We start from the raw sequence: 20,544 nt of genomic DNA on the forward strand, positions 1-20,544 counted from the left end.
AGTCTGAACAACATGTGTTTTAATGTTTAAAAGGTTATTTTTTTTTAATTTTCAAAATGCATATCAAAAGTGTCACTCGCACAGAGGGAACAAAAACACATCTTCAGATTAAATCTCGTCCACCTTTTCTTTTTTTTTTGTCACACTAAAGCTGCCTCGTATATTATCTCACAGAGTACAGACACACACACACACACACACACACACACACAGGTTCTCAGGTTGTGTATCGCTGCTCTTTGTGAGTTAGCGTTGCTCAAAAATGCAGGTTTTTTTTTTTTACTCTTTAACCACCATTTCTGTGCCTTTTCTTAAGTGGAAAATAATGACTCAAAGCTGCCCCTGGAGCTGCCTGTGCCCCCCCCCCCCCCCCTCCTGCTAACACACTGAACTGTGGGAGTGTTAAATACACACACATATGCACACACACACACATAGAAGTGAGGGGGGGGGGGATGCATTTGGCAGTTTTCACTGTATAATTAACTCTAATCTTCAGAGAACTCAGTCACACACACACACACTGCTCAGGTACGGGTTTTTTTTTCTCTCCCATGTTTCCGCTCTGTGTGTGCGTGTGTGTTTTTTTGTGTGTGTCTTCCTGTCTTTTTGTGCGGCAGCAGCGAGCGCGGTTGTGTATCGGTGAGAGTGGGAGAGCGTCACAGTCTGCGTCCTGTGCTCACTTCATTGGACTTTAAACGGTCTCGGGGGTGGTGGTGGTGGGGCAGGGGGGGGGATTGCAAAACTTCACGCCGTTCACCACCTGCGTTTCCCATCACACACACACACACACTCGTACGACCACACTCGAACCCACACACATGTACAGTACAAACATCTTTTCTCATACTTTCAACACAAACATACACCGCGTTGTGTAAACCCCACTCACGCGTACACATTTATTCAGCATGTGGTCTTTTTTTTTTTTCCCCCACTTTTCATACAAATCCGCGCCGCGATAAATCATCCGTATATCATTCATTCAAGCAGACGCAAGCCAACGAACCCCGCCCGCCTTTTTTTCCCCCCATCACTCTCCAACACACATACATGCAAAACACAAACACATGATCACTCTTCTTTTCTCTTTCTCTTTCTTTGTTGAGCTCCAGGCTTGTTGGTTTCACCCATCTGGACAGTGTCACTCTCCCAATGTGCTGTGTTTGCATCGAGACGGAGGATTGTTTACGTGCACGTTGAACCTCATGAGGTCATCATTACACTAAACAGACACACACACACACACACGCCACACACACAATAGTCAGGCAGGCCCTGCTGCCAGGGACGAGTCCTTCATGAGAGTTTCTCCACCCCCCCCCCCTCCGCCCCAACTGTCTCTGGTGCAGCCCCCTCGCAGGTTCAAAGGTGTCACACTGTCACTGGAGGGTATTTCTGGTCACCGATGACACTGGAGCCTCCGGTGGGAGGAGGGCACGGCGACTGCATGGGCCTGTATCCCACCTGGGTGGGGTCCAGGTAGGCGGCGGCGGCGGGGGACACGGGGTGAGCGTAGCCGATGTACTGCGGGTGCAGGAACTGTCCCTGGTGAGGCATGATCTGCGTGGCCTGCTGGCAGTTGAGCACGGAGAAGTTGGTGGGCATGTTGACGAAGACGCTGGCGTCGGGCGGCAGGCAGCAGGAGGCCTGGGCCCGCATGAGCTGAGGCGGAGGCGGGCGGGGCTGGGCGGGCGGCGCGGACGAGCTGGACGACGTGGCCGTGCTGGACTGACGTGACGAGGAGCCTCTGGACGTGTTGGCCATCATGGGGATGGTCTCCAGGAGGCGCCCGCTGCCGGCTCCTCCTCCTCCTCCTCCTCCGCCTCCTGACGTACCTCCCATCGAGAGTTCGTGTTTGGGCCGGAGGCAGCGGCAGCAGCACACGGCGACCACGGAGCCGACCAGAACGAAGGCGACAAACACGGAGCCCACAATCAGGAACGGCACATAGATGGGCACTATGGAGAGAGATGGAGGGGGAGAATGAGTCAAAAACACATCCAAAGAGTGACTTCTAAGTGACTTCAAAGCCTCATAAGGAGATCTGCAGAGACAGTTCAACAAAAGACTTAAGCACAGAGTGTTTGGAGAATGAAAGGTACACTCAGATCTGGGTCCCCAGGGAACCTGAGGCTCTCATTAGCAGTTATTAACTTTGTTTTGATCTGTTTTAATCCCGCGCTCCCTGCTGTGTCCACCAGCAGATCCATGTGTGTGTGTGTGTGTGTGTGACATTCTTAAACCCACAGATATTTGTGACCTTGTTCCTTTTCTCTTTAACTATTTACGAGCGAGCCTTTTCGGGGAAAGAAGTCGCGGCGCAGCGCTCGGCCTCCTCTCAAAGAAGGCATTAAAAGTTGACTTGATTTAACGTGATGGAATGTGGGCTGATTGGGCTCCTTTAAATCAGAGGAGGAGGCTGGACGACGCTGACCTTTTCTCTCTTCTCATTTAAAGCAGCAAATCAGGATTTGGTCCGACACTGCAGCAGGAAGAAGACGACGTTTTTATGTGAGATCGTCTTCAGTTTCACTTTGGTAAAATGTGCTAAGTGAGCAGAAACAACAGCGCCGAAGGGTTAGGGTTAGGGAGTTCATAACATAGGGTTTCGGAATAAGGGGGTGTTACTTAGGGATTTTGGTAAATTTTGGATTTTTGGAACATAGGGAGTTCGTAACATAGGGGTTTCGGAACATAGTGAGTTTTGTAATATAGGGATTTTGGAACAAGGATTTCGTAACACGGATATCAGAACAGGGATTTCAAAATATAGGGAGTTCGTAACATAGGGAGTTCGTAACATAGGGAGTTCGTAACATAGTGAGTTTTGTAATATAGGAATTTTTGAACATAGGGCTTTCGGAACATAGGGAGTTCGTAACAGCGATTTCGGAACATAGGGAGTTCGGAACAGGGATTTTGGAACATAGGGATTTCGGAACATAGGGAGTTCGTAACATAGCAATTTCGGAACGTAGGGAGTTCGTAACAGGGATTTCGGAACATAGGGATTTCGTAACATAGGAAGTTTGGAACATAGGGATTTTGGAACATAGGGAGTTTGTGACATAGGGAGTTCGTAACATAGCGATTTCGGAACATAGGGAGTTCGTAACATGGGATTTCGGAACATAGGGAGTTCGTGACATAGGGATTTAGGAACATAGGGAGTTCGTGACATAGGGAGTTCGTAACATAGTGATTTCGGAACATAGGGAGTTCGTAACAGTTATTTTGGAACATAGGGATTTTGTAACATAGGGAGTTCGTAACATAGGGAGTTCAGAACATAGGGAGTTCATAACATAGGGATTTTGGAACATAAGAGATTCGTAACATAGGGAGTTCGTAACAGTTATTTTGGAACATAGGGAGTTCGTAACAGGGATTTCGTAACATAGGGAGTTCGTAACATAGGGATTTTGGAACATAAGAGATTCGTAACATAGGGAGTTTGTAACATAGGTTTTTCGGAACACAAGGATTTCGGAACACAGAGCTGTTCCCTTTTGTGACAGGTAAGACTCTCATTCCCATGGTCACAAACACAACATAACGACCATGTTACATTCTAAATGATTAGTTGTGCTTTATTGTTCCCACAGGGCTGTACTTATGTTCTGTTTTCACTGTGCCAGTGTGTAACTGTATGCCAGAGAGAGAGAGAGAACGGTGGCAAGTGGCTCCAGTTTCCTTTTGTCTCTGTTGCTCTTTGAAACACATCCACGCAGACCTTGTGGAAAATCCGAAAAAAAAAAAAAAAGAAGAAGAAGAAGAAGAAGAAGTAGCAGCCGCATTAAGAGGATTAGTGCGTGTGAGAGAGCTGTTAAGAGCTGGAGGACACGGCCTTCGCTGCAGCCAAAAGGACACACAGGCCGCAGACTTTGCCACATGAAACAAGTCAGAGACCTTGACCCATTTCCCTTTGACAAGGTGTCAACTTCAGAGGATCATACAGTACATATATACCTCTGAGCCACTGAACAGTATGGATAACACAGAGTTTCAGTTACATGAGCAGAAATGTTACAGTTAGCCTCGCACTGCCCTCTTTTCCTGTGCTTTTATGGACTCTCTCTCTCTCTCGGCCTCTTTACTCCCCCCTTTATTCTCTGCACGGTTGATGAGGATTATTAACTGCTAAATGTTAGAGTTCATTTTCCAAACTGTCTGTGCTGTAAATCATTGATGGGAGTGGGGGGAGAGGGGGAGGGGGGGCAATTAAAGTTCAGCATGAAGAGTGTTGGAGATTCAGGGATACAACAAACACGCTTTGTTTCAAGTATTATCGCTAAACTTGTCCTTTTTGGAGAGTTTGATCCATGGAAAAACACACAAATATCTGTCAACAATCACAACAGATTGGTACCAATGGCTAAAAGGTACATGTTCCTGTATTCATTTTGTTTCCTTTTATGTTTTAAAATAGTGAATCTATGGGTAAAAATTGCTCCACCTATACTGTATCTATGATTTATTGCACTCAGATATGATCATGTGTTTCGCCCGAGTTTCCCTCAGGTCATGGGGTCACTTCCTGTCTCTTATTTTGTTAAACTTCTTGGTTTCCTGTGTAATTGTGTCCTGCTGGAGGCAGGCTGGTCGGTGTGTGGGCGGAGCTTCTGAGCCACTCACCTGTAACTCATCTCCTTGTTTACTTCTGCTATTTTAGACTCTGGTTTCTGGATCCACAGTTGCCAGTGAAACTGTGAAATTATCTTAATGTTATAGGTCAAAAGGCGGCAGGCCACGCGATTGGTGCAGTGGTTAGCGCTCCTGCTTTTGCAGCAAGAAGACCCGGAGGTCGAGATCTGCTCATAACAAGTGCCTTGGTTTCCTCCCACAGTCCAAAAACATGCAGATTTGGAGATACGGTAAATTGCACACTCTATTTAACCATATATGTGAGAGTGAATGGTTGTTTGTCTCTATATGAGGCCCTGTGATGCACATGTCGACCTGTGTGTGTATTGACACCCCTGTGACCCTCATATGGAGGATAAAGTGGTAGAAAATGTACGAATGGAGGGTTTTCCAGCTCCGGATTGACTAAAATAGCTCTTACACAAAGAAATCACTCCTAGTGCACGTGGTGGTGGAAACCCCTCCCATTGTCCACTGTCACTCCTCCACACCTGTTGCTGCAGTGGGTCTGTGGCAGCCCCCCCCCCCCCCCCCCCATAAGCTCTTGTTTTGGGCACAGTCTTCTTTCCCTCCCACGGGCATTCTTCCGTTTCCCAAATACCATATGTTCCTTCATGTCGAGCACATTAATAATTTCCTGCCTGTTATCCATTGACATCGCAATGTGTGTCTCCCCCCGCCACCCTCCCCCCCCGGGATGATTAATAACCTGCAAATGTATGAAAATTGAAGGAAATGCAGCGACTGAGCTCGTCTTTAAGTTGTGTTTGGCCGGAGCCCACTGGAGGAAAAACTATATGCCTCTTCCTGCAGTGATAAGGAATGATCGTCTGAGCGAATAAGAGACCTATTCATTTACATACAGTAGCTGCAGGTCCGAAAAGGACGTAAATTCTTCCAGAGAGACATAAAAATGTCCCTCATATTTCCCCCCGGACAGCTGCTCCACTTGTTTATTTGAGATATGATGCAGCTTCAAGAGGCTTTTTATGGTCAACATGTGGGGATGTTAGCAGCGAGGCGGAGAAAGACGTTTGTTTAGTCACATAATACGCCGGATAAGTCGGAAAATATATGTTGCTTTAGGTAATGGTGCGTCCCTTAAGTGCAGCTGTTATATACAGTATATGTGTGTGTGTGTGTGTGTGTGTGTGTGTGTGTGTGTGGATCCCTGGAGAGCACAGACAATCACAGAGACTCCAGTGTGGCAGCTTGGTGATGGGGGGAAAAGGAACTCCACGACGAGTCTGGTAGGAAGTGATACGTAACGCAATTTGCGTTGAGGTTTTTTTTCTTAATGCACAGAGCTGTCAGCACCTCGGGTGCAGCCACTGTCCAAGGATCCAGTCGCATCCAAACTCGATCCTCGTGAGGACAGCATGATCTGAGGCCGGTCCCCCTCTCTGCACTGTTACAGGCCAGAACAAACACAGCTATTTATAAAGTGCTGCTCCGCGGCACACTGTGCCATTTGTGAGCAGCAGCAGTTCACTTGGCTCCTCTTGGAGGAGTCTGCTGTCTCCTGTGCAGCTGTCGTTGCCAACCGTGGGGGGGGGGGGGGGGGGGGGGCGGACGGACTGACATCGTACGGATGACCCTTCTATGAACAAGGAGAAAACTGTCGTGGCGTCTGCGATTCACAATGTCAAATTTATGACTTCCTGTGCGCGTACGGAGCAGAGTTTGAATGGAATCTTATTTAAAAACAAACTTATTAACATTTTGGTGACTGGAGACACTATGGTCCACTCCACTGAGCAAGTTTTTTTTTTACTCACTGTCTACCTAAAAGCGCCCTATTGTGGGGATTGTAGGCTTCTACTTGTATTATTTTGTGTTTTAAGAGGTTGATACTGGTTAATATCTGTAATAGAAGCTACAGTTGCACCTTCAGGGATTCCAGCTTTAGATGCATAAGTGCACTCTTGGAACGAACCCAAGCCTGGAGAGGGGAGAAGGTCAAGAAGTGCATCCGGTGCAAAAAAAAATTTAAATAAATAAATAAATCTATGCCAAATCAACAATGCAGATTAAAATGGAGGGAAAAGTCCACTCTGGAAACTCCTTATCACAGGGGTGTCAAACTCATTTTCACATCAGGGATAATGGTTACCTACAAAGGGCCAGACAACTGTCATACAGAATAATTGTAACTATATACAATGTAAAATAAAGGTAACCACTCCGTAACATATTGCTAAATAACTTTCTGTATTTATTACTTATTCAATTATACTCGTCGCATGATGCATATACAATGATTCACTCCGATTTAGTGGCGGTGCCGTCACTTTACGGGTAACACAATCGCCATGCATTGTGGGAAATGTAGTTTATGGTCAACGCACGCCTTAAAGCAGCACAGACCTTTTTAACACAGATTTTTAAGACCAATTCATTAATTAACCCTAACCCATCACTAGCGGGCCACATAAAATGACGTGGTGGGCCACATCTGGCCCCCGGGCCTTGAGTTTGACACTCATCATCAACTCAATATGTTGATTGTGGTTGAATTTCATTGCTCAAGATAATCTAGAATGGATGTGAACTGCAACATACAGTCTTAGTGATTTAGTTTGAAGGGCCACAAGAGGGAGCCTGAGGGAATCTTTCCAGGACCTCGTGGTTTCTAATGATCTTATTTATTACGTTTTTCCACCATCAAATGTCCAATAAAGTTTTCTTCCTGAAATATAAGCGACTTTAAAGTTAAGTGCACTGAAAATAGAAAAATGGCTGACATTAACAACCAATAACTTTAACTGCTAATGCTCAAGTTAATTCAAAAAGTTGGCAACTTTCAGGGAGCAAGTTTCTAAGCCAGTTTTAAGTTACTTTTAAGAATTGTGGCATGTTTTTTTGTTTTTGTTTGACATGATGGTTGAATACCTGCACCAGTGTCCTTGCTGTCTCTGCCCTCTGTACCGGGCTCCTGCGCCTGTCGGTCGTTGACGCAGCTTCCCTGATCCAGGCGCGCGTCACTGCTGGAGCAGCAGTAGCGCAGCTCGCATTTCCCGCAGCAGATGATCGCGTCGTCTGCGTCGATCTTCTCCGGACACTGGAACCCTTCTTTCCACACTCCCTGCGGGTCTTGCCAGCCGTGGCAGTACTCCCCGCTCGCGTCCGCGTCCATGACGAGCAGGAGGAGCGTCATTATCACGGCGACAGTCCTCGGTAATCCTCCTCCTCCGCGCATCCTCCGACCAGGTGGATCTTCACTGCCCGCGTGTGACCTGGTGAAGGCGGTGAAAGGGTTGATTTGTGCGGTGAAGGGAGCTGAGGTGGTGAAGCGGGGAAGATGCAAAGCGCTGAGAAGGAGTCATTTGCTGGAGCAAAGTCGTGCGTAATTCTGATCCAAAGCCTCCAAAAAAAACGAATTTGAAGCGCGGAGTATGATCCAAAAGTAGTAGGAAAATGAAAAGTACTGTGTAGACTCCAGGTGTAAATCCAACAGACTAGCGGATCTCCTGTGGCACCGCAGCAGCGAGGCCGTTCATGTCTCCTCCTGACTCCTCCAAATGACTTTCACATGGATGAAGACAAGCGAACACTTGTAGCCTGATCCATGGGCGCACAGCTGCTGTCACTCCCGAGTGCCCACGCCGAGCGCGCTCCGTGCGTAAAGATAACTTCTCCAAGAGATTCCCGTGGCTCGGTGTGCATTGTTGTGCGCCAGAAATCAGTGAGTGGAGTAAGTGTGTGTGCGCACCAGTGTGGTCAGGTTAAAGTGAAGCTTCAGTCAGTGAGTGAGTGTGTGTGAGTGTGTGTATGAGGGGCGTGAAGAAAGTCAGACCCTGATCCACACACACCTCTGCATTTTACGCCAATAAACCGGAATGAGCAGCGTCAAGTTACAGAGGACTAACACACAACATACAACTTCCTGTTCAACTTTAAAAAGTGCAACTTGCAACTTTTATTAGTTTTTTTTTAGAGTTATATTTGTTGTTATGTATTATTTATGGTTTTAAATTTATAAAAGTCTTAAAAACTAAGTGAAAAACGTTCTCCTGTTCCTTTTCCAACATGTACTATGCTGTTATTGTCTGGGTTCATTTTTGTCTTTTATAAATACAGTATGTCTTTATCCCTCTTGTTTGTTAATAATAATGTAAATGTAAATTATTGCAAGAATTACCGTCATTTCTCAACTTCCATGACAACCACACAACTTATGTTCACGCATTCATGCTGCTTTTACTTTGAAGGCAAGACACTCTGTTTCCGGTCAAACGTGGTGATGACATTTAGTGCAGCACCTGACATCTGATTAAAAAAAAATATATATATATATATATATATATATATATAAAAATGGCACTAATATTCAGTGTTTGTAACGTTTTGTGCTGAATAACCATCTCTGTCATTAGAGATAGATTTACACACGCAGACGAAACATCTGCATGGTGACACTGCCATCTAGCGGCGTTGTCGGATGCTACACACAGTATGATCACAACCGTCACAATACATTAACGAACCGTTAAAATGTTCCTTTCTACGTGGAATGTCGTTGTTTTCAAGACCCCCAATATTACTGTTGTTGCACTAAAACAAACAAAGCACCGATACCATATCGAATAAGTAAGATTATCATTATCGTAAAATACAGCAGCTAACAGTTGGATGGCTTCAGCTATACTTACGTCACTACTTCATTTCCCATCATGCTCCGCGGTAACGCGGTGTCCGTGGCAACCGCGGAGGAAGTGGCGCGCGATTGTTGAAAAACTGTCACATAGCCTCAGCGGCTTCAGGGGAAAAGTGAATGGTAAAGAAGTGGAAACAGACGTGACACGCTGCTCTTTTCTCAAATTTACGTGAAAGGTAAGCACTTTTTAACCACTGACTAACGTATTTAAAATCAGTTACTAGCAAGAAGTTACTAACAAGAAGGTACTTACAAGATGGTACTAGCAAGAAGGTACAAGTGAGAAGTTACTAGCGAGAAGTTACTAACAAGAAGGTACTAGCAAGAAGGTACTAGCAAGAAGGTACTAGCAAGAAGGTACTAGCAAGAAGTTACTACTAGCAAGAAGACTCGGAGTTAATGTTGTTGTTCGTTTTTATTCAGATGTCGTTTGTGAGAGTGGGGCGAACACAACAGCAACAACACAGCAGAGGAAAAAGGCCTGTTCGCATCAGGAAGACGACAACAGCTCCCAAAAAAGACTGGGTGGTGAGTTAATGATAAAAAAAACAACCTGTTGGAGTCATAAACTAGTTATCAGTTACACTTAAATACGTTTGTTTGACGGGCCCACACACTTCTTAATCAGCGGTTTCAAACTGTTAGCGCTCTCCCATCTCTACATGAACTTAAAATATTCAAAGTTAACTTACGCACTTTTTATATGGAGTTTTTGTGGGAAACAATCTTTGTGTAACGCCAATTAACAATGTATTAATTTCAGCTGTTTTGTGTTGTTTTCAGAGCACCATCAATGACCTATCAGTGCACAAGCTGACACCTGCAGAGCTGGTAAGTTGTTTGTCACTGATGTTGATTTGTTTATTAATGATTCAGCTTGACTATCAGTGTAGTTTAGCTATCATTAATTGTCCGCCATCCTGAAAATGATATACTGCATGTTTGTTATTATTTAAAATCAATGAATGGATTATTCCAATGAATAAGTTCAGTCACAGTGGATATATGATGTCTTCTGCTTTAGAATCATCGGCATGAGATGCACAAGTCCCACAACAAGGCTGCAGCTCAATGGGAGCTGAAAGAGAAAGCTCTGAAAAGCCGTTTCAAACACCCAGGGAGTCCTGCACCTCTGGACCAGGCCAGTCTGAGCATCATCAGGGAGGTTTGTGAATGTAATTGCATCAGTGATTGGTCTTCTGTTTAGGCAGGTAAACTGTTTTCCCCTGTGCTGAGTTTAGTATGATAACTGTGGTGTTTTGTAACGCTGCAGGTGTTCTCCGACCAGCTGCTGCTGAAGGATGTGCTGGCTCGCTCTGACCGAGCCATGGCTGTGGTCAAGGACCTGTTTGGAGATGCTCCTCGCAGGCAGACTGGTAACAAACCACCTACATCTATTACATTTTTTTAATGGTTGAATGCTGGTGTTTATTTGTGCAAATAACCCCCATGTTTATACACTGTATGGTGACAGGGCATCCCAGTGTAACCATGGCTCCAAACTGTGACTCTGACTCAGAACTGCCAGTTCTCCAGAGACCAGATCCTCCCACGCAGCTGTCATTGCTCAGCCAGTCCATGATGGACCAGCAGGTCTGTGTGTGTGTGTTAACAGTTATTTATACATTTATAGCATTATACAATTACATGTTGCATCAATGTATTACTAAAATCAATGTACTTAATGTCATATGATAAGGGAAACAAGATAAATTGAAATACTGGCCTCACTGACGCCACCTAGCAATCAAGCTACTAGTAGCACTTCAACAACCAGGTTGCAAGCAGACTCAAACAAAGCAATCTGCAGCTATTGGTCAAAAATGCCAAATGTTACTGAGCCTAAATCGCCTCAGTGCCTCCTCTAAAACCAGAGGAGAAGAAAAAAATAGGGTCTGCAGTGGAGATGCATGAAAAGATAAGACGACTGAAAGCGGAGAGGAACGTGAAGACCGATATTCCAGTGTGGATAATTTTCCCCTGGACAGAGAGGCAACAACAGCCAAGGTTAGCTAATGCTCTCTCTCTCTTCCTCTTTTTCATACGCTTTTTAGATAAATATTTAATGTATATTACGTTTTTGCAGCTAGTTATTATCACCTTGACGCCCCCTGTTATGTAATATTTCTATGCTTTCACTTTTGCTAACACGTAAAAATGAATCCAATGAATGAATCCAACAGGTTAGATGTAAAAATAAAACAGACGGTGTAATGCCGTGTATAAGTGCAGGTCCTTATTTCTGTGTTTCTGAAACTTTGGAAACCACATCCTATAATGTTTTGAATTAGGATTGCTGTAACTGTATTAAATTGCTATTTTTTTCATACTTTACATCTAATTCAGTCTGTACTAACATGTTTCCATGGTCTAATGGTTCATTCCAGGCCCTAAATGAACTGCATGCGTCAGAGGAACACGACAGAGATGACGATGCAAATCCTTCAGGCAGTTCTGAGTATTATCTCATCAAAAGGTACTGAAATGGACTGTACCAAACCTGCCACAGTTTGAGAAAAGGAAGTGATTTGTGATCCATTTATCAGGGAAAATATGATATTTTAATTTCCAGGACCAATGTACGAAAAAAGAAGACACGTAGAGCCCAGGGACGCAGAGATGATATTCTTTCAACCCCTCGCACATCAGGCCGAGCACCAGACCAAGCAGGTGTGAGCTCTACCAAGGCTGCGTAAAGTGAAACGTGTCATATTTATTTATTTTATGCACTCACCCCTCACTGTTTTCAGCTCTCAATGCCACACTGGCTGTTCAGCGCGTTCAGAGCAGCCATAAACAGTCAGAGGACATCGAGGAAGAGTCTTCTGTCCTCGTTCCTCAAGTCCTGAACCCTGAGCAGCCAGGTAATATCTGACCGCTGCTGTTTTCTTCAAAATGAAATGAAAATCAGAAACATCAGAAAAAATAACACTGTGTTTCTTTATATGTGCTCTGCAGGAGGGACCAGGAATGGAGCTGGCAAAATTAGGAAGTGTATTTCTCAGAGTTCAGAGTTGAGTGGCTCCTCTGCTGCGTCTCTCAGTGGAGACCAGTCCAGTCTGGGTCTGCTGCAGACCATGTTGGCTCAGGTGGAGGCAGATGTGGACTCTCTCTGCAGTCCTGACACAGCACCGGGGTCAGAGCAGAGTCAAAAACAGCACAGAGCACAAAGCCTGACTGGATTCTCTGTCGCGTTGATCAGCACACTGGGACGATTAGTGCATCACCACAAACAGGTAATGAAAAGGTATCCTCAGTCTCATCCTTGTGTGTAAATCCTGATCATTTCAAACACTGAAGTCATTTTTACCATATTTTTATACCACATGTTGTCTTACTTAAAGGTTTCTTTCCATTTGTTTTGTGCCAGACTGATGAGAAAGTGCAGAAAGAAGCTCATGAGAGGAGAAAACTGGAGGAGGAGCTGAGGGAGCAGCGAGGTCTGATTGATGCCCTCACTGCAGAGACCATGACTCTGAGAGAAGAGGCTGCCGTCCTGCAGGTCCGACTGAGTTCACTGCAAACTCAGACATTAGTTTGTTGTTCAAAGTTCAACTGTACTCATGTGTCTTTCTTGTCATTTCCCCTCAGGCAGGTTTGCAGCAGAGGATCACAGAGCTGGAGGACAAGTTGGACGCAGTGATGTTGTTGATTGGGGGACTTGGTTTACTGGAGACACAGAATAACTCAGACATCAACGCTGCAGGTTCATACAGCGCTTGTGTGCATGCTTGGATACACATTTTTGTTCTGTGAAAGCTTAATGATTTCTTTCAACATCTCACAAATTATATGACGTACAGTTTGTCTGTCTGCACCTGTTCCTGAGCGAATACAAGCCCCAGTCTCTCCTGCCGTCCTGCTCTCCCCTCCTCGACAGACGGATAACTGGCAACAAGCTCCTGGTACCAGTCAGATTCCTGCTCACAGCATGAACCTCCATCAATCACACATGAAAAGCTTCATTTTGTTTTTATTCCACAGTGACTCGTCCCACAGCACGACACCATCAGCTTCCTCCTGTAGACAACCTCTACTCTTGTGAGGACATCCACGCCCTGAGCTCAACCTCTTCATTCTCACAGACTTCTCCTGGAGCTCTAGGCTCACCGGTCTCTCGAGAGGCCATCCTGGCCGAGATCGCTCAGCTGAGCAGACAGAACGAGCTGATCAGGGCTCAGCTGAGCCAGGCCAAGACTCTCCGCTCAGGCGTCGGAGGATCGCCTGACACGAGCGTCAGCGAGCAAAAACGACTGAGCTCCGGTAGCTCCGGAAAAATTACACCTCAGATAGTTGGAGAGAGGAGGACGTCGGGGACCGGCAGCGCACGGAAACAGAACCAGAACGTCCCGGTTACTGATGGACACACAGTGATTCATCAGGTGAGATGATTTACATTTTATTCAGGTTATTATATGAAGTTTGGTGAGGAAATTAGAGCAGAGTTTCCATTTTATAGTTTTCAAGTATTATTTAATGAATTGGATCATTACTTATTTCTATAAGGTCACACATTTGGTTCTCAAAAACTTGATAAATGCTAGTAATTCACTTATATCAGTTTAATTTACGTAATATTTAGTTTATACCTTTTTGTAAAATATATTTTTTGGACTTTTATGCCACCGTATGAATATGTAATGAAGATTAAATGACTTCTGTAGCTTCTGTCTAACTAGAAACCCCCTTTTTTTGCAGGATGCAATTTTACCAATCAGTTTTAGGGGGTGATTATTTACACTAACACCTCTTTCTTCCTCAGACATCATCTCCCAACACTTCTAGCACAAACGGTGTGGAACAGCGCCTCCTGGAGCTGAACAGGCAGAGTGCAGCAGCCAGGAGTCGGCTCCTGGAGCTCATTGAGCAACAGAAACACAGCGTCTCGTCCAAAGTGTCTCCCTCTGTCTCTCCCATCGCTCCGTCTGCCTTCAGTCCACATAGAGCAGGTACAGCAGGTGACCTGATCGACCTGTCACACCTCTGTCTTTCTCATCTCCTGTGATGGTTAATCATCTTCAATATCACATTATGCTAGGGAGTCCAGAAGTGTTGCTGTCCACGCTGCTGCAGCCTGCACAGGCGCCTCAGTCGCAAGCTGTTGAGAGACGGTGAGAAGCTGGAAGATGATTTAAATACTCAGAAGTTCATGTTTGGATTAGCACTGATTTTAAAAATCTAACCGGTTTTAAATCAGAGAATGTACTGTGATATAAATGGAAGGGTTTCTTTACTGCAGATATGCTGGTTCAGAGGGAGAAGCCAGAGAAATTAAATCACAGGTACACACGCACACATATGCAGAATTTGTAGGTTACATTTCTTTTGCAACTTTTGCATGATCCTAAAAAAGTCTAAAAACACATTTTCTTTTCCCAAAACAGATGGAGAAACAGAGAGAGCGACAAGGCTGGTTTGCCTTATCTGCTCACATGAGATGACAAACCTGATTTATTTTTTATTTTTTATTAAATCCTGTTTTATAGTATTTTAATTTATGTATTTTAATAACAATTTTAATAGTTTTTTAATCTGACCTAATAAAAGCATTGTTTATGTACAAACGTCTTAATCTGTGGTGGCAATCTTTTATTTCTTGATCGGCAGCATTGATTAAGAGACTGATTTATTCATCTCCGTGTTTATCATAATTTCCTGTTTCATAATCTCTGTGCCATTTCAAACACACATTTCTCATTGTTGCTGTGTGTTATTGAAATGTACGGCTGTACGTTTGTTCCTCCTAAACATTTTAAACCTCGTCAAATCCACATTAACGTCTCAGCCGAGTCTGTCACTGCTCCTGAGGCTGTAATCTGCTTCACATGTGTTGCGTTTTCCACGTCTCTGGAAGATGTTATTTATATTTGTTTTCTTTTCCTAAGGAGTCGTAGAGTACAGTGAAACACAAAGAGTGAGAGAGAGAGCGGGGGGAGGAGTGAAGAGTGAGTTCATTTTGTCCTCTCCACTGTGGCTTCAGCTAAAGTATGGCCTGTTGTGGCTAAATATAGTACACAAACATAACTCTGCATGCTCACACAAACATTTGTTTTTTTTCCTTTTCTCTGATTCATGTCCAGCGTCTGTTTATCTTTGTCTCTGTGGTTTTTGTTCTTTTTCTGTCAATTGTCTCGCTGTGTGACTGGGACTCTTTGAATTTACTTTTAGTTTAGTTTAGTTTACTGCTTTATGTTGATTTACTTGCGTGGATGAATAATATTTGGATTTTTTATTGTGAACTTAAAGGCCAAACGTTTAGGATTTCGGTGAAAATACTTTAGTTTGGCAGAGATTGAAGATAAAAAAAAAAACGATTGATTGTTTTACATTACCACAAAATCAGCCTTTGGAGACTGGTTGGCTCTACTGAAGCCACCATTTTGGATCCCCATGTTTTTACAATAGCCCACAATGGACAAACTAATCTATCTTTTGAGTTTTTATGCAATCTGAAGGTTTAACAACACACTTGGGTTTAACAACACACTTGGAAGAGAAGGATGAGCTGTAACGTACAGAATCTGACACTACCTGTCCTTAATCATGTCTTTTCTCACTTATTAGTTTATATATTTTATTTATCCTTGAGTTCAAGTCATACATGAACCTTCAAGTCAGTATATTGCAACCTGCAGTCGTTAATTTGTTCATCAGGGATTCAAACTCTGATATTTATGCATCAAAGTAGTATAATTAGTAGTATATTTGTGCGTTTAGAATTAATTTTTATTGTAATTAAGCTATGAGTTGTGAATATAAAATATTTTTGGAGTGCAGAATATATAAGAATGGAATAAATAAATGTTTTGCATCTATATGCAATATAAAATTAAAGGGCATATATGTGAGATGTTCAACTACAGTTCTGAAAATAATGGAGAGCGTTGTCATGGTTCCCATCACATAAAATACACTTTAAATAGCGAATATACAGGTTGCACCCTTGTTATCAGTGAAACCTGTTACAGTTTAATCTCTGATGACACATAATGGTAATTTTATGATTTTAAAACAATACATTTTTGACATACAACTCCTTTTAAATCTACTTTTTACTATTTTATCCAGTCAAATTATATTTTCATGTGGTCACAAAAGAAAAGGGAGAAGAAATAGCTGGGATTTAACGATGGATGGATGCTGCAGGTACACATAGTGGCCACTAGGCAACAAGGACTTGTTGGACTTCTGCTGCTCCACTTGTCACCTAAATTAAAAAGTCATGAGTAAGTGGCTGTAAGCTGACTCACTGCCTCTGCTGCTGGAGTTTGACCGACAATGGTCAGCCAGGAAATCAAAAGGAGTACATATTGCAGATAATCACAGAATGGGATGGGGGGGGGGGGCATCAAGGGCCCCGGGGGATAGCAGTTGCAAACCTGGGGGTCAGAGGTCACCATGGAGACGCAGGGGTGGGAGGCAGGCGTAGCTTATTGTGCCCGGGCTGGCTGAGTGAAGGACGGGGTGAATGGGGATTAACCCCATCTCGGTGCCTCTCAATGCCCCCACCCTGGGGCAAAAGGATGGTTCTCATGTGATCGCACACACACACACACACACACACACACACACGCCACACACACATGCCTCCTTTACTCCACATGTATTCACACATGCATGATGCAAAAACTTTTTTAAATGGGAATTTTCACTTTTGGATGAGACTAGAATGCACATGCACACACACACACACATACATTGATGTGGGGGGGGGGGGGTGTAGTTATCTTTACTCATTTAAATCTGCCCCCACTTCACCTCGCTGAAGGAGGCTGGAGTCATTGAGAAAACACTCTGGCTCACACTGTTTGCCTTTGATAGCGTGCAGAGTGACGTCCATGTTGTCTGACGCTCGTCTGGACTCAATGAAGACTTGAACTGAAACTGAGTGTGTTAGTTATTCTTCAGACACAACCATGTTTGCCTTTGCAAACTCTATTATTATTCTTTTTTTCTTAATAAACGGTCAGAATTCATCTATCCTCCTCATTGGGGGAGCTGTGCCAATCCACGAGCCACATGCCACATTGAGACAAACGGTCAATTTAAAGTGTCCAATTTACCTAATCCCCTAATCTGCATGTTTTTGGATTGTAGGAGGAACCTGGAGAACCCGGAGAAAACCCACGCACACACGCGGAGGGAGAACTCCCTGCAGAACGCAAGGTCAGAAAAGTCATCTTCATTTATTCCACTTGCACCTCAATGCTGCAGTGTCATTATCTCGCCACTAGGAGGCAGCCTTACTGTGCTGCTGCAGCAACACAGTTTGAGTCTTGAGGAGTTTGTGTGTCACTCCCCTCTTCTGTTTTTTCCTCCACAAGATTTTCTTTGAGTTTTCAACCACTTTTTTTTTTTTTTTTTTTTTTAAGATAAAAAAACTACAAAATAAGATGTTTTTAAAATATACAATTATAGCCTTGTGCTGGATTTGGTGAAAACTAACTTAACTAAAAAGTAATTACCGCACGAGCAGCTGAATTATTATAAACACACCATAGATGTTTTGATGCAGACACTATGAATGCAGTAACACGTGTGTTAGCTTTAGCTTTATCAGTGTGGCGTGACGTGTGTGTGTGAGTGTGTGTGAGTGTGTGTGTTGCTGCCCATGTGCGTCGGGGTCCACAGCTGTGTGAGGGTCTGATCTGAAGCAGGGCTGTTGCTTGCTGTGAAAATATTATTGCAAGTGTTTATTATTGCTTCAGTGTGAAACAGTGGGAGTGTTGTGTGTGTTAGTGTGTGTGTGTGCTGCTGCATGGCCTAGTGGAGTGTGTGAGTGGATAGTGGTAGTGGTGCTGTGTGTGTGTGTGGGGAAGATTGGGGGGGGGGGGGGGGGGCTCTCTCTGCCTTTGCATCCTGTGCGTTTCCCACCGGCCAGCCCCTAGCCTGTGGCCCCAGTGCACCCTGGGTAATGGGGAGGCCTATTGGAGTTGATTAGTTCCGGCTGGATCCCAGATAGAGTTCTGACAGGCAGGAGAAACGAGCTCTCAGCGTGACCCCCCCCCCCCCCCCCACACACACACACACACACACACACCCACGTCTCAGGCACAATGGGCAAAGCAGGCGAAAGGCTTTTTAAACAACTGCTCCTACTCCTTTGCTGCTCCTCCATCCTCGTCCCCCCCTCCACCTCCACCCCCGGCCCAAAAAACGGGGCTATAATACAACCTTTACTGCCTCTGCACCAGCGTCCGACCACACAGTGTCATTAGGACGGAGTGTGTGTGTGTGTGTGTGTGTGTGTGTGTGTGTGTGTGTGAGAGCACTCTGTCACCGTGCCACTGTCTCATGTTTTAAACCGTGCACACAGTAATAGATGGCAGCGTCGACCTCAGTGTCGCCCGCATACATCAGACCGTCACAGTGACCGTGTTGGACACCTGTGGCACAACGCTGACGTCCACGAGACGCATTCCTGAGCAGAGCGGCGTCATTCATGGACTTCATCCTCTCTCTGTGTCTGCTTTTATTTCCCACTCTACCCCCCCCCCCCCTCCCTCTAAAAATCCTTTCTTTCTTTTCCTCCTTCTCTCTCTCTCTCTCTCGCTCTCTCTCCACACATAATTGATGAAGGGCCGTTTTCATAAATCAATTTGGGACGCACATCAGTCAGCCCTGAATGGAGGAACCCCCCTCTGAGCAGTGGTATTAATCTACCTCAGCATGCCCTGCCACTCTCACACACACACACACACATGCAGAGTGAGAGTGAGAGTGAGAGAGAGTTCTGTAAAGTTTGTTTTCTTTACTTCAGATTCTTGGCCATTGCAGGTTGCCAAACATGAAATATGCAAATGTTTTCAGCAGTTTTTGCAGACACGCCGACCTGGAACACACTCTCACACACACACACACACACACACAGTTTCCACTGAGTCTGAATAACACTCACTGTTATGAGGAATCTGGAAGATAAATGTGGCTGATTGGGAGGATAAATCACAAACAATGACAAAAGCAGAGGCAAGCAAAATAATAAAAAAGTTTTTTTTTTTAAAGGATGTGAAAGACGTCTAATTCGTGCCATATGCCTCCTCCGCTGTATATCCCTAAACAAACAAATATGGTGTTTGTGCCCCTCCGCAGTCTGTCTCCAAGACAAATGCTGTTTATAATTACCCTGATTCAATAGCCATTATTACTGCCGTGACGTCATCTCTTCTGTCTCTGCCCCGTTTCAAAGCCGTTGTTTTAGATGTTTTGATATAAATGTAACCATGACACCACCCATTCTTACGAGGGAGAAGAAGAAATGTGCCGAGCTGCAGTGGATTCTGGGAACATGAGCCTTGCGACAGCTGCAAGTGATATGGCTGACTTTCCTCCCTTTCCTGAGTCTGGATTTTCTTACACTCTGCCCTTTTTCTCTCTTAACTTTTTCCTGCACCTTGATCTCTTGTTCTTTTCTCTTAAATCCCCCCCTTTCTCTCCTTATTGCCCCTGTTGCTCCAGCTCCTATTTGTTTCTTGTTCCCCTCTCTCTCTCCATGCTCCAGGGTGTTGGCTTTAGTGGTAGTGAAAGCTGCTTTGCCTTTAAAAACAGTTTGTCTTAATGAGAAGGGGGAACAGGCTGCAGAGAGGAGGGTCACAGCTGAAGCCAATTGCGTCCCTTTCCTGTCTGAGGTGCAGCGGGCCGGGGTCAAGCTCAGGGTCACGCTGGCCCATTGCTCCGGCTGGGTACTGGTGCCGGTTCTGAATTGCCGCCAGCTTGTGTGTGTGTGTGTGTGTGTGCACAAGCAGCGTGTGTTTTTTGTGTGTTTTTGAGTTAAGAGAAGGAGGGCAAGAGCCACATCTGTTTCTGATCCCCCCAGAAAGCCTCGCTCTCCGGACCTGGAAACGCCGGCGTTCCTCTGGAGAGGGCGAGTGAGCGGTCACACGAACGCAGTGTGTGTCTGGGGACGATGTGGAGCGATGTGGCCTCGGCCGCCGCCTCCTCCGCTTTATTATTATTATTATTTTGACATTTTTTGGATGTCTGCAATTCCAATAAAGCCCTAATATGTGAGGATGTGGTATAAGTGAGCGTCACAGCGATAGAGTGTTTGTTGTTTTGCAGAAAAAGAACAATTCCTTGACTTAATGAAGTGGCAACAGGTGCTGCAGCTGCTCTGTTTCACATTTACACTTGTTGAGTGTCCCAGATTGAGTGTCCTGGTCCAAACAAGTGCTTATTTGAGTCACTAATTCTATATTTCTTGGATTTGAACCAGTCTGGCATCATTCTCTGTGAACCTG

The 20,544-nt window shown here is 44.7% G+C and overlaps 2 protein-coding genes across 2 annotated transcripts; one reads left to right on the plus strand and one right to left on the minus strand.

Annotated features, from left to right (window-relative positions):
- Positions 1-1,367: 1,367 nt before the first annotated feature.
- On the minus strand, positions 1,368-8,004 carry shisa2b (shisa family member 2b). The gene is made up of 2 exons (XM_083901420.1): positions 7,540-8,004; positions 1,368-1,961 (listed from the first exon to the last, which is right to left on the minus strand). Exons 1-2 carry the CDS (start codon positions 7,844-7,846, stop codon positions 1,375-1,377), a joined length of 894 nt encoding a protein of 297 aa, XP_083757546.1. The 5' UTR covers positions 7,847-8,004; the 3' UTR covers positions 1,368-1,374.
- A 1,428-nt stretch (positions 8,005-9,432) lies between these two features.
- On the plus strand, positions 9,433-20,176 carry spice1 (spindle and centriole associated protein 1; the record flags this gene model as incomplete). Its single annotated transcript, XM_083901495.1, has 18 exons — positions 9,433-9,480; positions 9,728-9,832; positions 10,088-10,135; positions 10,329-10,469; positions 10,578-10,680; positions 10,779-10,897; positions 11,692-11,780; positions 11,877-11,974; positions 12,055-12,168; positions 12,263-12,540; positions 12,675-12,806; positions 12,896-13,010; positions 13,108-13,215; positions 13,289-13,686; positions 14,067-14,253; positions 14,343-14,415; positions 19,806-19,986; positions 20,075-20,176. The coding sequence occupies exons 2-18, from the start codon at positions 9,728-9,730 to the stop codon at positions 20,174-20,176; spliced, it is 2,391 nt and encodes a 796-aa protein (XP_083757621.1). The 5' UTR covers positions 9,433-9,480.
- Positions 20,177-20,544: the final 368 nt, after the last annotated feature.

Source organism: Microchirus variegatus (assembly GCF_963457635.1).
Source record: "Microchirus variegatus genome assembly, chromosome: 15".
Lineage (NCBI taxonomy): Eukaryota > Metazoa > Chordata > Actinopteri > Pleuronectiformes > Soleidae > Microchirus > Microchirus variegatus.

Excerpts from the sequence above, each read along its gene's own strand:
- shisa2b (XM_083901420.1), bottom strand. The coding sequence starts at position 7,846 with ATGCGCGGAGGAGGAGGATTACCGAGGACTGTCGCCGTGATAATGACG. Across the intron at positions 1,962-7,539 it reads CAGCAAGGACACTGGTGCAG|TGCCCATCTATGTGCCGTTC; the intron begins GTATTCAACCAT and ends CTCTCTCCATAG.